Genomic DNA, 12,741 nt, shown 5'->3' with positions numbered 1-12,741 from the left:
TCCCTCGACCCAATTCAGCTCAAACCCCCCTGGAACTTGGTTCAATGCAATAAACGAGCAGGTTAGATCTCACGATAAGATCCAACATCTCCGTTTTTGAAACGGTGTTCCCAAAATTGTTAGGTGGGATGAAACGAAAACAGATCAAGTTTTGACAACTGAGACGTTTTCTTCGATACATGTTTAATTCAATGTGGATATTTAATTTAAATACCTATTAGCTTGTGTGGCAGAGAAATGGCATGAAGTCGGCCCGGGGGTGCATCACTTTCCTGCCCACCTTGCAAACGGAACAAATATGAGCTTTCCAGTGACTGCCACTGAACGCTGCTGTTCCATTCTGTTCAGACATTGTGCCACGTACCTGTAGCAATGCAACCAATGGCTCCTGTTCTGCTGGAGCCAGGTACGTTTCTCAACTCACGTGGTTGTGGGCAGGTAAATGCAAAACAAAACGAGCCCACTGAAGGTGGAGCAGCGTATTTGCATGGATTCTCACGCAAGCAAAAAAAAAGTGGAGCGACCTACCCCCCTCCCCCGCTGTGTTTTAGACGGTTGTAGGGTGTCCTGGTCTAGGTGTCGGGTGGCTTCGTCTGCTTTACCGGGGGGAGGGGAGCGTTTCATTTCGGGTCATTTCTCGGGGTTTAATGGTGTTTAGAGTTGAGCATGACGGCGCCTCTTGATTATTTGGTGGTTTTGTTTGGGGCAACTGCCGGGGCACATGGGAAAAAGTTGGGATCTGATGAGAAGGAGTTGGTGCTTCTGTTGTGGCAAGTGGTGGATTTGGTCAATCAAGAGGTATGGAACCATTTTATTACTGACACTCTACTATGAAAAGCTGTGGGGCGGGGAATAAAGAAAGAAATCGTTACTATTACAGATAGAGAATGGCTGGTCTCCCATCCCAGTCCCGAAATGTAAATACAACTGACTCGGTTTAATAGTTCTTGTATTTGTTTATTTTCCCCAGGCGGGGAAAGTGCACAAAGTATTTATAAAGCCGAATAACTTGGAGCTCACAGAGCAATGTACGGGGCACACTGACATCACTGTGGAAGACCTGACCACGGCAGAAAGTCTGGAGCAAGTCCTTCAACAGGTGAATGTACCGCCTTCGCGGAACACAAACTTTGTCGAATTGGTGTGCTATTGGCAGACGCTGCTCGCCACTGATGCTGCTGTTGGCTTGTTTTTCTCTCTCTTTGCCACTTGGACGATTTCTGTTATCTTGATGTCAGTACACCTTGGGTGGGTGGGGGGAGGAGGGAATTGTTTAGTTCTACTTTTGCAATAGTTTTAGTTTGGGAAACTTCATATTTTGCGAGTGAAAGTAAAGGTAAAAATTGGCTCATTCGAGCTCCTAAATACAGGACTGTAAATAGAACTCGAACAACGCTGTCAATAAATTCGCTCTTCAAAATTCTGCTAATTTTCCTGAACAAGACGTAGATATTAAGTTGCCATCGAGCAGAAACAAATACAAGCTGTTTAATTACGGCATTGAGGAGTTTGAGAATGACAGGTGAAGGAGCAGCTCTCAGAAAGCTAGTGCTTCCAGTGAAATCGATTGGACTATAACCTGATGTTGTGTGATTTTTAACTTTGTACACCCCAGTTGTGGGCAGGTAAATGCAAATCAAAACGAGCCCACTGAAGGTGGAGCAGCGTATTTGCATGGATTCTCACGCAAGCAAAAAAAGTGGAGCGACCTCCCCGCTGTGCTTTAGACGGTTGTAGGTTGTCCTGGTGTAGGTGTGGGGTGGCTTCGTCTGCTTTACTAGGGGGAGGGGAGCCGGCATCTCCAAATCATGACTATTTAAATGATTTCAGTAAGGCGCTTGACAATGAAAAGAAGTTCTTTAAAGATAATGATTGAAGTGTTTTCAGGCAGTGTGGTGCGGGTTAATATAAATACAACTGTTGACATCTGAGTGCTGTTCGGGAACTGAACAGTTAAGTGTTTGGAGCGTATTTGGAATCTATTAAATTATGTTTTTATACCGACGTGTCTAACCCACAACACAGCTGAATGGCACTGTCGGCCTGTAGGATGAATAGAACACCACAGACTCCCAGCAAAACCACTGTGCAAGTTCCTTGGAGCACAGGACAAACTGAACCGACCCTTTCAGCTGACACTGGTAACAAGATGACCGTCAATTTAACTGAACGCGGCAAGATGAACATACTTGGATGACAAGATTGGAAAAGTAAAACGATTGATTGTACAATCAAATCCGTTTTTGAACATTGTTTCACATGAAGTCATTTGAGCAGAAGGGATACCGTACAATGATCAGTGTAATAAAGTTTCAAACATAGTCATAAAGGTTAATACATAGATAGGCAGACATCAAAAGCAACACCCCTTCAGTGAACATTATTCATTACTGTCAATAATGATTTGTGTTTCATAATGTTCAAGTGGACCACTTTGCGCCTACTTTAAAGGTGCTATAGAGGTGTAAGTTTTGGTGGTGACGTTTCATGCTTGGCGTTTGTTTCTCACGGTTTATGTTCGGCGGGGTGTGAGTTTCATTGACGGATCGTTTATTTTGTAGAATTCACAGGCAAGTGCTGATATTGATCACCTATTGTTCTTACGCAGTTCAATCGATCTGTGAGTACTGAGTTGAACATCGGAGTGGGCACTTCCTTCTGCCTTTGTACGGATAGCCAACTACTAATCCGCCAAGTCTTCCACCCTGAGGCTTCCAACAAGGTCAGCACATTCACAAATGAGTCCATTTTTATATATAAACAAGCAAAATGTTCTAATGTCTACTCCAAATAAGTTATAACATATCAACTTCGGCCTGATGATATAGGGTCAAACCTGATATCAGACCTGTTTTTAAGATCAGTTTAACCGACATGTTTAAATTGTGTAATGTTTTGCTGTCGATTGTCCCCAGTAACTTCACTGTGCTCCCTACTGGTGTTAGAAATTGCTTCTCACTGTCACTTCTAATCCGCGAATATGGTCTTTGTTGTGAATTATATTTTATAAACAAAGGTTGTGATTTCCATTTCGTTCTTGCTTCCTCTGGCAGAATGTCGTGTTACCAGAGTTCTTCTATTCCTTTTTCGATCTACAAAAAGAATTTAAGAAATGCTGCCCAGATGCTCCTGTTCTCCAGGAACTTGATCTCAGTGTTATGTCCAAACGTATCCTTTGCAATTTTTATTTTGCTCTTTCCACCCCGCCCCCATCACGAGCAGGCGGTGGTTTATGTTTGGTTTCACATGCGGAAGTGAATTGCTTCGCAGTTTCCCGGCGGGGCTGTGTTTCAAAACCACGTACAAATTTTGGAACACTTGCCATCCAGAAATACCGTGCAGGAAGGAAAGAAACACAACCAGCTGGACATGGTGAAATTCAGGTTTCCTGGAAAACCAGATCTATTTAAAGAGACATCGTGTTTAGCAAAACGCATGTCTCACTTAGTTTATAAACAAAGACGACCCATAAAGTGTCACACTTTAGGCTAGTCATTAAGAACCCATGTGTTGGAGGTAATATATTAGCACTAATAAGGGACTTCTAATAATTGAAAACTGAGAGTTGGATAAAGGGGATGTTTTCAAAATGACAATCTATAACTCGTGGAGTGTCATTGGAATCAATGCTAGGGCCACATTTATGGATTAGGGAAGTGAATATAATATTGCCATGATTGTGCATGAAATAAAATATGTAAGTGGAAAGGCAAGTAGTGAGGATGACAAAAACAATCTGCAGAGGCACATAGATAGGTTAAGTGAATGGGCAAAATAACATTGGAATATAGTGTGAGGAGAGGTGAGTTTATGTAGTTTAGCAGGAAGAATAGAGAAACTGAATATTATTTAAATGGAGAAAGCCTGCAGAAAGCTACATTACAAAGAGATTTGAGAGTCCTTGTGCAGAAGTCAAAAACAGAACTAGCATACAGGTTCAGCAGGCAATAGGAAAGGCCAATGGAATGTTGTCCATTATTTCAAAGGAAATGGGTATAAAATGGGGAGGTCTTACTAAACCTATTTGAGGAGCTAGTCAGATCACAGCTGGAATACTTTGAACAGTTTTGCTCCCCTTATTTAAGGAAACACATACCCCCATTGGAAGCAGCCCAGTTCACTGGGTTGATCCCGGGCATGGAGGATTTTACTTCTAAGGTGAGGTTGAGTAGGTTGTGCTTGTACTCATTGGAGTTTGGGAGAATGAGACAAGACTTTATTGAATGGAGTAAGTTTCTTGGAGGCTTGATAGGGTAGTTTTGGAGTGGTTTCTTTTTGTGTGAGTTCAGGATTAGAGGTCATAATCTCAGAGTAAGTAGTCACCCATTTAAGACAGTGTTTAGATGAGAATGGTGCTGGAAAAGCACATCAGGTCAGGCAGCATCCGAGGAGCAGGAAAATCAATGTTTCGGGCAAAAGCCCTTCATCAGGAATAGAGGAAGGAAGCCTCCAGGGTGGAGAGATAAATGGGGGGTTGGGGGGGAAAGGTGGAACTGGGGTAAGGTGGGGGAAGGGGAAATGAGAAAACTGGTGAAGTCCACATTGATCCCTTGGGGTTGAAATGTTCCGAGGCGGAAGATGAGGCGTTCTTCCTCCAGGTCGGGCGATGAGGGAGGGGCGGTGGAAGAGGCCCAGGACCTGCATGTCCTTGGCAGAGTGGGAGGAGGAGTTGAAATGTTGGGCCATGTCGCAGTGAGGTTGATTGGTGCAGGTGTCCTGGAGATGTTCCCTGAAGCGCTCTGTGAGGAGGTGTCCAGTCTCCTCAATGTAGAGGAGACCGCATCGGGAGCAACGGATACAATAAATGACATTGGTGGATGTGCATGTGAAACTTTGATGGATGTGGAAGGCTTCTTTGGGGCCTTGGATGGAGGTGAGGGAGGAGGTGTGGGTGCAGGTTTTGCAATTCCTGCGGTGGCAAGGGAGGCTGCCAGGACGGGATGGTGGGTTGTTGGGGGGTGTGGACCTGACCAGGTAGTCACGGAGGGAACGGTCTTTGTGGAAAGCAGAAAGGGGTGGGGAGGGAAATATATCTCTGGTGGTGGGGTCCGTTTGGAGATGGCGGAAATGTCGGCAGATCATGCGGTTAATGTAAAGGTTGTTAGGTTGGAAAGTGAGGACCGGGAGGGTTCTGTCCTTGTTACGGTTGCAGAGGTGGGGTTTGAGGGCGGAGGTGCGGAATGTGGATGAGATGCATTGGAGGGCATCTTCAACCACGTGAGAAGGGAAATTGCGATCTCTAAAGAAGGAGGCCATCTGGTGTGTTCTGTGGTGGAACTGGTCCTCCTGGGAGCAGATATGGCGAAGACAGACGAGAAAACATATTTCTTTTTCTGAGGATAGTGAATTTGTCAAATTCTTACCACAATGCTGTCGAGGCTGTGTCATAAAGTATATTCAAACTGAGTAGACAGATATTTAAATAGTAAGGAAATCAAGCATTATGGAGATAAGGTAGGAAAATGGAATTGCAGAATGTCATCTCAGCCGTGATCTCATCGAATGACAGATCAGACTCAATGGTTTACTCCTGTTCCTGCATTCTATGATTTAAAAGAAATGCATTCTTCTCAACTGTATAGCAAAGTAAAAGTGATCATTCTGTGCACAATGTGACTGTGACAAAAACCAACCCCCATCTCGTGAGTATCTTGCCATAAACAATGAGAGCCCCATCTGCCTTTACTTTAATTGTCTACTGTTGTTGAAATTTAAGTGACCCTATCCTCAAGGACAATATACAATATTACTCGAAGTGTGTGATGATGCTTGATGAGATAATGATATAAAACATGCCTTGTCAAATTCTAGATGTAGGAAGAATTTTCTTGACTGCCATATGCTGCAATCTGCCTAAAATCTCAGCCCTGAGGCATAAATTGTTTTGCAGAGATCTACATGTAAGCAAGCAAATAAAAAGTGTGAATTTAGAACTCTCATAGGATCCATGATGGCTGTATACAAGTGCATGCTGCAGTGAAGCATCAAGTCCTGAAGACCAAATTAATTTTGGGCTCTGTACTGCCCTGTATTGACACCAGTTAACTGAATGTAGTGGGAGGTGACTGCACTGGACCAAAGATTCTTTGACTAGAAGCAGAAAAATCAGCAAAAGTCACTCTGCTGCAGTTATGACCAGCATCCTACCTTATCCCTGGCTAATCTTGAAGTCAACCAACGTCTGCCCATGTCCCTACTCTCACTAATGTGCATTCACCTTTGTGCTCAGTGATGCATGTTGGCTCCCAATAAAGCAATTCCTCATTTTATAAAGAGATAGATCTTATTTTCAAATTCCTCTGTGACCTCTTCCACATTGTGCCTATCCGATTCTGTCATCTCTTGCATTCTGGCCTCTTGAGCATCCTGGACTTTAGCTTTTCCATTTTTGGTGGCTGTATCTTCAGACTAGATCCTAGACTGAAGTTGCCCACCATGCAACTTCACTTACCACTTTTAAGACATCCTTTCAAACCTTTCTATTTGGTAAAGCCTTGCCTATCTAATCTAGTGTCTCCTTGTGTGGCTTGATGTCATACCTTGGAATGCTTTTATTCCATTAAAGGCCCTCCCTAAATACAAGTGACATGTTGTAGTGATTTCTGTTAAATAAAATTTATTTGTGTTAATACTGGGTGAAAAAAGAATGAGATTCTGACCGATATTTCCACAATCAAAAAATCTTACAACACTCATTGTCTAGTCTTGTTGCATAATGACTGGATGGGTGAGAACTTCCTCAATGATCCAGTGGTTAAAGGCATCATCTGGATAGTCTGCTATAGGTTTGAGCCACAATGTAGAATAAATTTTCTGATATGAGCCAACATTTCTGCTATTATTCTGGGTGTTTCTTGGTTAGAGAGATGATAAATCAGCTGTGGTTCTCATTGCTGATTGTACCCAGTGACCCATATTGGAAACGTCATATGTGTGAATATTGTGTTGAGACCAGGACAAAGATAGCCAATGAGGCACATCCAAATCTCCCATTTAAAGTTACTGGCTTAGTTTCACATAACCTTTTCTGAAGTTAACTACTCATACTGGGAAACCATTTCACTGATGACAAATCAAATTTGAAGTTCAGTAAATGTTTTGCAGTTGTATGAGCCAAGGCACTCAAGTTTCAGCAAGCTGTTTTGATTGTAAGAACGTAATCACGTCCTCATTTAATGTTAGTATATTCACTTTGCAAAAACTAGGTGTCACTGGATCTAGAGCAAGAATATTGACTGTTAAGCTACCAGGCTAGAGATAATGCTGACATATGTGTACACCGTAGCTCAGCCCTATTAAATGGGAACAAATGTGTGTACTGGTAGGATTATTGCAGCAGCAGTGTCCTTATCTCAGAGTCAGGAAACCCAGGATCAAGTTCAAATTACTCCAGAAGTGTGTAATAACATCTCTGATCAGGTTGATTTGAAATATCTAATGGATCCTGTTTATATGCCTCAATACAGTGCAACTCTCCATTAAATTGGCCTTGAACAGCCACTTGGAATTTAACATTGATTTTGAAAGTCTCTAATGATCCAAAGTAGAGTCTGTTTTTCTTTCTATCACCCACGCATCCAGCTGCGGTGTAGTGGGTGAAGGGTTCAGTGGAGATGATTGGGTGGCATTTAATTTTTCTCATGAATACGTTTTCATGTGAATGATTCACACAGATATTTTGCTGTTAACTCTTTAGCAGATCAATCAGCTCACTACTCAATAAACCTTTGTAAGAGAGCCTAAAGTAATTTATGAGAAAAATGTTTTCCTCTAACACGTAGTCTTAAATGTTTTGAGGCAATTGGGAATCTTAATCCCACATTGGTATACTTAAGATTTTTCAGCCTATTGCCCTCTTGTTTAAGTTCATGTTCGGTCCTGTGCTGATCATTTTAAATTTATTTTCCATTGCAAATAAATATCGTTATATTGCTGATTAAACAAAAATGTATGCATTTTTATGGTGGCTTCAAGCAAACCCCTCAAGTTTGTAAATAAATAATTTTTAGTAGATGCTCCTTTATTATGCTGTTACATTTTACTAACCAGAATCAGTGATCCAATTATTTTCTGTGATACTCAAAATTGATTTAACTTCAGTCAAGGATATTTTTAAACAAGAAATGACAAAAGTTCCTTGGGGTGGGTGATCCCAATGATGCATTTGGGTGCAAGCGTCAATATGTTTTCATAATGAGGAATGGTGCAAAAATTAAGGAAGAACATTTTATCTTTGCCAAGGTTTAATAGCACCCAAATTATTTGTTAAGAAGGATCGATTGTGCATTATGTCAAATACAAAATATTAGTTTTCTGCCACCACAAAGGATAAAATAATGTCAAAGACTTGATCAAAGAGTGGTCTCCTTTGAAGGGGAATTAGAGGAGAGTTATAGTCTTGGGCCTACAGAAGACATTTCACTGTCCCCCACTCCCAAATATTATCTTTTATTACCCCTTTTTCCTATCTGAAGATAGTGTGATATACTCCAATAGCAGTATGACAATGTGGACAGGTTTCTGTTAGCTCATTGAAATAGGTGTTAATGCGCAAACATTAACAATGGGTTGTCAGCAAACAAGAAGGATTATGGTTGCCTCCGTGCTGCTCATATCTGTAGTCCAAGCATGTCCAATAAGGATCCCCAATAGAAATTTGAGCATGAATCCTGACTGATATGTATTCATTAGCTCAGGGTATTTAAGTCTATCGCACAAATTTCTCTGTCTGCACTAATACAGATTAAAGATAAACCTGGCACCTTTCCAGCCTGAATGCTCAGTACCAATTAATAGAATAGAATAACAGTTTATTGTTTACGAAAAAAATGCAGTGAAATATTTTGTAAGTCGCCATAACATGGGGCCTAAATTAATGACAGAAGTGAATAAGAAAAAAAGAGTAAAAATTGATCATAATTCAATTTATTTCAATGTTGACAGTACATCTGTATATTCAAGAAGTGGGAGTAGGAGGAACAGAGCATTGAATAAAGGAGTTGGGACATCATGTTACCGCTGCACAAAACATTGTTATAGCCGCATCTGGAGTACTGAGTACAATTTTGGTTGCCCTGTTATAGGAAGAATGTTATTAAATTGGAAAGAGTGCAAAAAAATGATTTACAAGGATGTTACTGAAACTGGAGTATTTGCGTTACAAGGAGAGGCTGGATAGGCTGAGACTTTTTTCCTTGGAATGTAGGAGTCTGAGGAGTGACCTTGTAGATGTTTATAAAATCATGAGGGGCATAGATAAGATGAATAGCCAAGGTCTTTTTCCCAGGGTAGGGGATCCAAAACTCAAGGGCATAGAGTAAAAGAGACAGGGAAAAGATTTAAATTGGATCTGAGGGACAACTTTTTCACACAGAAGGTGGTGCGTATTTGGAATGAGAAGTGGTACCGGCGAATACAATTACAACATTTAAAAGACATTTGGACAGGGACAATAATAGGAAAGATTTAGAGGGATATGGGCCAAATGTAGACAAATTAGACTAGTTCAGTTTAGGAGACCTGGCTGGCTTGGACGAGTTGGGCCGAAGAGTCTGTTTCTATGCTGTATGACTCTATGACTCTAGATGGGACGGCTTGGATTAGAGGTTGACATAAATTTGTATCTATCCCATGTTATCCAATTTAGCAGTAAATTCATTGTTTGTGTGGTGGATAGATCTTACAAAATTTGCAATCAGTTTTTAAGATGTCTAATCCTGCAACGCGATACTGTTAGACCATTATTTTTAAGCACTTCTTTCCTTGATAATTTCTGCAGATCTACATCTTGAAAATAGATCGGACTCCTTCCAGTTTGGTGTTTCAGATATTATGACTTCAAGTGACATTATATTAACCATTATAGCTGAACCCCACAGTAAGGAACATCAGCTCAGCAGACTTCTGTTTGTTTTCATGTGAATAAATTGAATTTATAACACTTTGCTCTGTTTAGATCACAGGTTTACCAATCCAGAAAGAGTGAATCACAAATTCGAAACTGGCACTTGGTAAGTCTTCAAAATCTAAAATTATGAAGCTCAGAGACATTCCATGATAATACTGGTTTAGTCTTTACTTCTTTATGCCTTATATTTTTTGCTGCATTTTTATTCCACTGAAGTGTGAGTGTTGTCAAATATTGGAACAATTGGAATTAATGGCAAAAAATAAGGATTAGGCAATTATTTAGGAGGTGGGAGTTGCATGACAAGTTTTGTATTCCTCCAGTTATCTATACTGAAGGGTCAGCTTTTCACGATATTTTTTCAAAGTCATTTAGAAATACAGAAAATGCTATCCACAAGACATAGGAGCAGAAAGTAGGTCATTCAGCCCATCAAGTCTGTTCCGCCATTCAATCATGGCTGATAAGTTTCTCAACCCCATTCTCCCAATTTCTCCCATAACCCTTGATCCATTTGATACTCAAGAACTTATCTATCTCGGTCTTAAGTATACTCAATGACCTGGCCTCCACAGCATTCTGTGGCAATGAATTCCATAGATACACCACTCTCTGGCTGAAGAATTTTCTCCTTATCTCTTCCCTTTAATCTCAAGCTGTGCCCTTGGGTTCAAGTCTGTCCTACAATGGAAACATCTTCCCAAAACCTACTCTGTCCAGGCCATTCAATATTCTATATGTTTCAAACAGATCCCCTTGCATCCTTATAAATTCCATCCAGTATAGACCCAGAGTCCTCAAACCTCCTCATATGTTAAGCTTTTCATTTCTGGCACCATTCTTGTACACACTACAAAACCAGTACATCCTTCCTGAGGTATGGGGCCCAAAACTGCGCACAATACTCCAAATGCAGTCTGACCAGAGAGATATAGAGCCTCAGAAATACATCCCTGCTTTTATATTCAAGGCCTCTCAAAATAAATGCCATCATTGCATTTGCCTTCCTAACTACTATCTCAAGCTGCAAGTTAACTTGAGAGAATCCTAAACGAGAATTCTCAAGTCTCTTTGTACTTCAGACTCCTGAATTTTCTCCCCATTTAGTAAATAGTCCATGCCTCTATTCTTCCTAAGAAAATGCATGACCTCACACTTTCTCACGTTGTACTCTATCTGTCACTTCTCACCTCCACAATGCTATCTGTCCCTCGACTTGTCTTTGTATCATCTGCAAACTTAGCCAGAATGCCGTCAGTTCCTTCATGTAGATCGTTAATGTATAAAGTGACAAGTTGTGGTCTCAATACTGAGCTTTGCGGAACACCACTTGTCACCGGCTGCCATCCTGAGAAAGACCCTTTTATCCCCACTGTCTGCTTTCTGCCAGATAGCCAAGCTTCTATCCATGCTAGCATCTTGCCTCTAATACCTTGGGCTTTTACCTTACTCAGTAGCCTCGTGTGCGGCACCTTGTCAAAGGCCTTCTTGAAGTCCAGGTAGATAACATCCATTGGCTGTCCTTGGTCTAGCCTGTTCATTACTTCATCAAAGAATTCTGGAAGATTTATTAGGCATAACCTCCCTATGATGAAACCGTACTGACTTTGCCCTATTGTACCATTCACTTCTAAATCTCATCCTTCTCAATAGATTTCAGGATCTTACTCATGACGGAGGTTTGGTTGATCAGTCTGTAATTTTCCATCTTTTGCCTTACTCCTTTTTTAAAATTAGGATGTCATGTTAGCAATTTTACAATCCTCTGGGACCCTTCCTAATTCTAGCGATTCCTGAAAGATTACCACTAACGCCTCCACTACTTCTTCAGCTATCTCCCTTAGAACACTGGGGTGTGGTCCATCTCATTCTTGATGGAGGGCTTTTGCCGGAAACGTCAATTTTCATGCTCCTCAGATGCTGCCTGACCTGCTGTGCTTTTCCAGCACCACTCTAATCTTGACTCTAATCTCCAGCATCTGCAGTACCTACTTCTGCCTGTAGTCCATCTGGTCCAGATGATTTATGCATCTCCTTAGAGATGTACAGCATGGAAACAGACCCATCGGTCGTACTCGTCCATGCCAACCAGATGTCCTAACCCAATCTAGTCCCACCTGCCAGCATCCATTCCATACCCTCCAAACCCTTCCTATTCATATACCCATTCCGATGCCTTTTAAATGTTGCAATTGTACTGGCCTCCAGCACTTTCTCTGGCAGCTCATTACATACACGTACCACCTTCTGTGTGAAAAAGTTGCCCCTTAGGTCTCTTTTATATCTTTCCCTTCTCACCCTAAACCTATGCTCTCTAGTTCAGTACTCCCCCACCCTAGGGAAAAGACTTTGTCTATTTATCCTATCCATGACCCCGTGATTTTGTAAACCTCTACGGGGAGAATGCGGGTAAGTGGAGTTGAAATGCCCATCAGTCATGATTGAATGGCGGAGTGGACTTGATGGGCCGAATGGCCTTACTTCCGCTCCTATGTCTTATGGTCTTATGGTCTATAAGGTCACCCCTCAGTCTCCGATATTAAAGGGAAAACAGCCCCAGCCTATTCAACCTCTCCCTATAGCTCAAATTCTCCAACCTTGGCAACATCCTTGTAAATCTTTTCTTAACTCTTTCAAGTTTCACAACATCTTGCCGATAGGAAGGAGACCAGAATTGCACACAATATTCCAACAGTGGCCTAACCAATGTCCTGTACAGCCACAACATGACCTCCCAACTCCTGTACTCAATACTCTGACCAATAAAGAAAAGCATACCAAACGCCTCCTTCACTATCCTATCTACCTGCGACTCCACTTTCAAGGAGCTATGA

General features: G+C 41.5%; 1 protein-coding gene across 3 annotated transcripts in view; it reads left to right on the top strand.

Moving 5' to 3' along the window:
* The first annotated feature begins 470 nt into the window (after positions 1-470).
* Positions 471-12,741, top strand: part of esrp1 (epithelial splicing regulatory protein 1) — an 82,424-nt gene continuing 70,153 nt past the window's right edge. For all 3 annotated transcript variants that reach the window (XM_043688050.1, XM_043688049.1, XM_043688051.1), the window contains exons 1-6: positions 471-798; positions 971-1,099; positions 2,609-2,722; positions 3,054-3,168; positions 9,779-9,877; positions 9,956-10,010. In XM_043688050.1, the coding sequence (XP_043543985.1) occupies positions 667-798; positions 971-1,099; positions 2,609-2,722; positions 3,054-3,168; positions 9,779-9,877; positions 9,956-10,010 (644 nt within the window). In that variant the 5' untranslated portion in view covers positions 471-666. The remainder of the gene's footprint in view (positions 799-970; positions 1,100-2,608; positions 2,723-3,053; positions 3,169-9,778; positions 9,878-9,955; positions 10,011-12,741) is intronic.

Source organism: Chiloscyllium plagiosum, chromosome 4 (genome assembly GCF_004010195.1).
Source record: "Chiloscyllium plagiosum isolate BGI_BamShark_2017 chromosome 4, ASM401019v2, whole genome shotgun sequence".
In the NCBI taxonomy this organism is placed as follows: Eukaryota; Metazoa; Chordata; class Chondrichthyes; order Orectolobiformes; family Hemiscylliidae; genus Chiloscyllium; species Chiloscyllium plagiosum.
The sequence above is the reverse complement of the archived record's forward strand: the minus strand, read 5'-3'. Positions and strand labels throughout refer to the sequence as shown.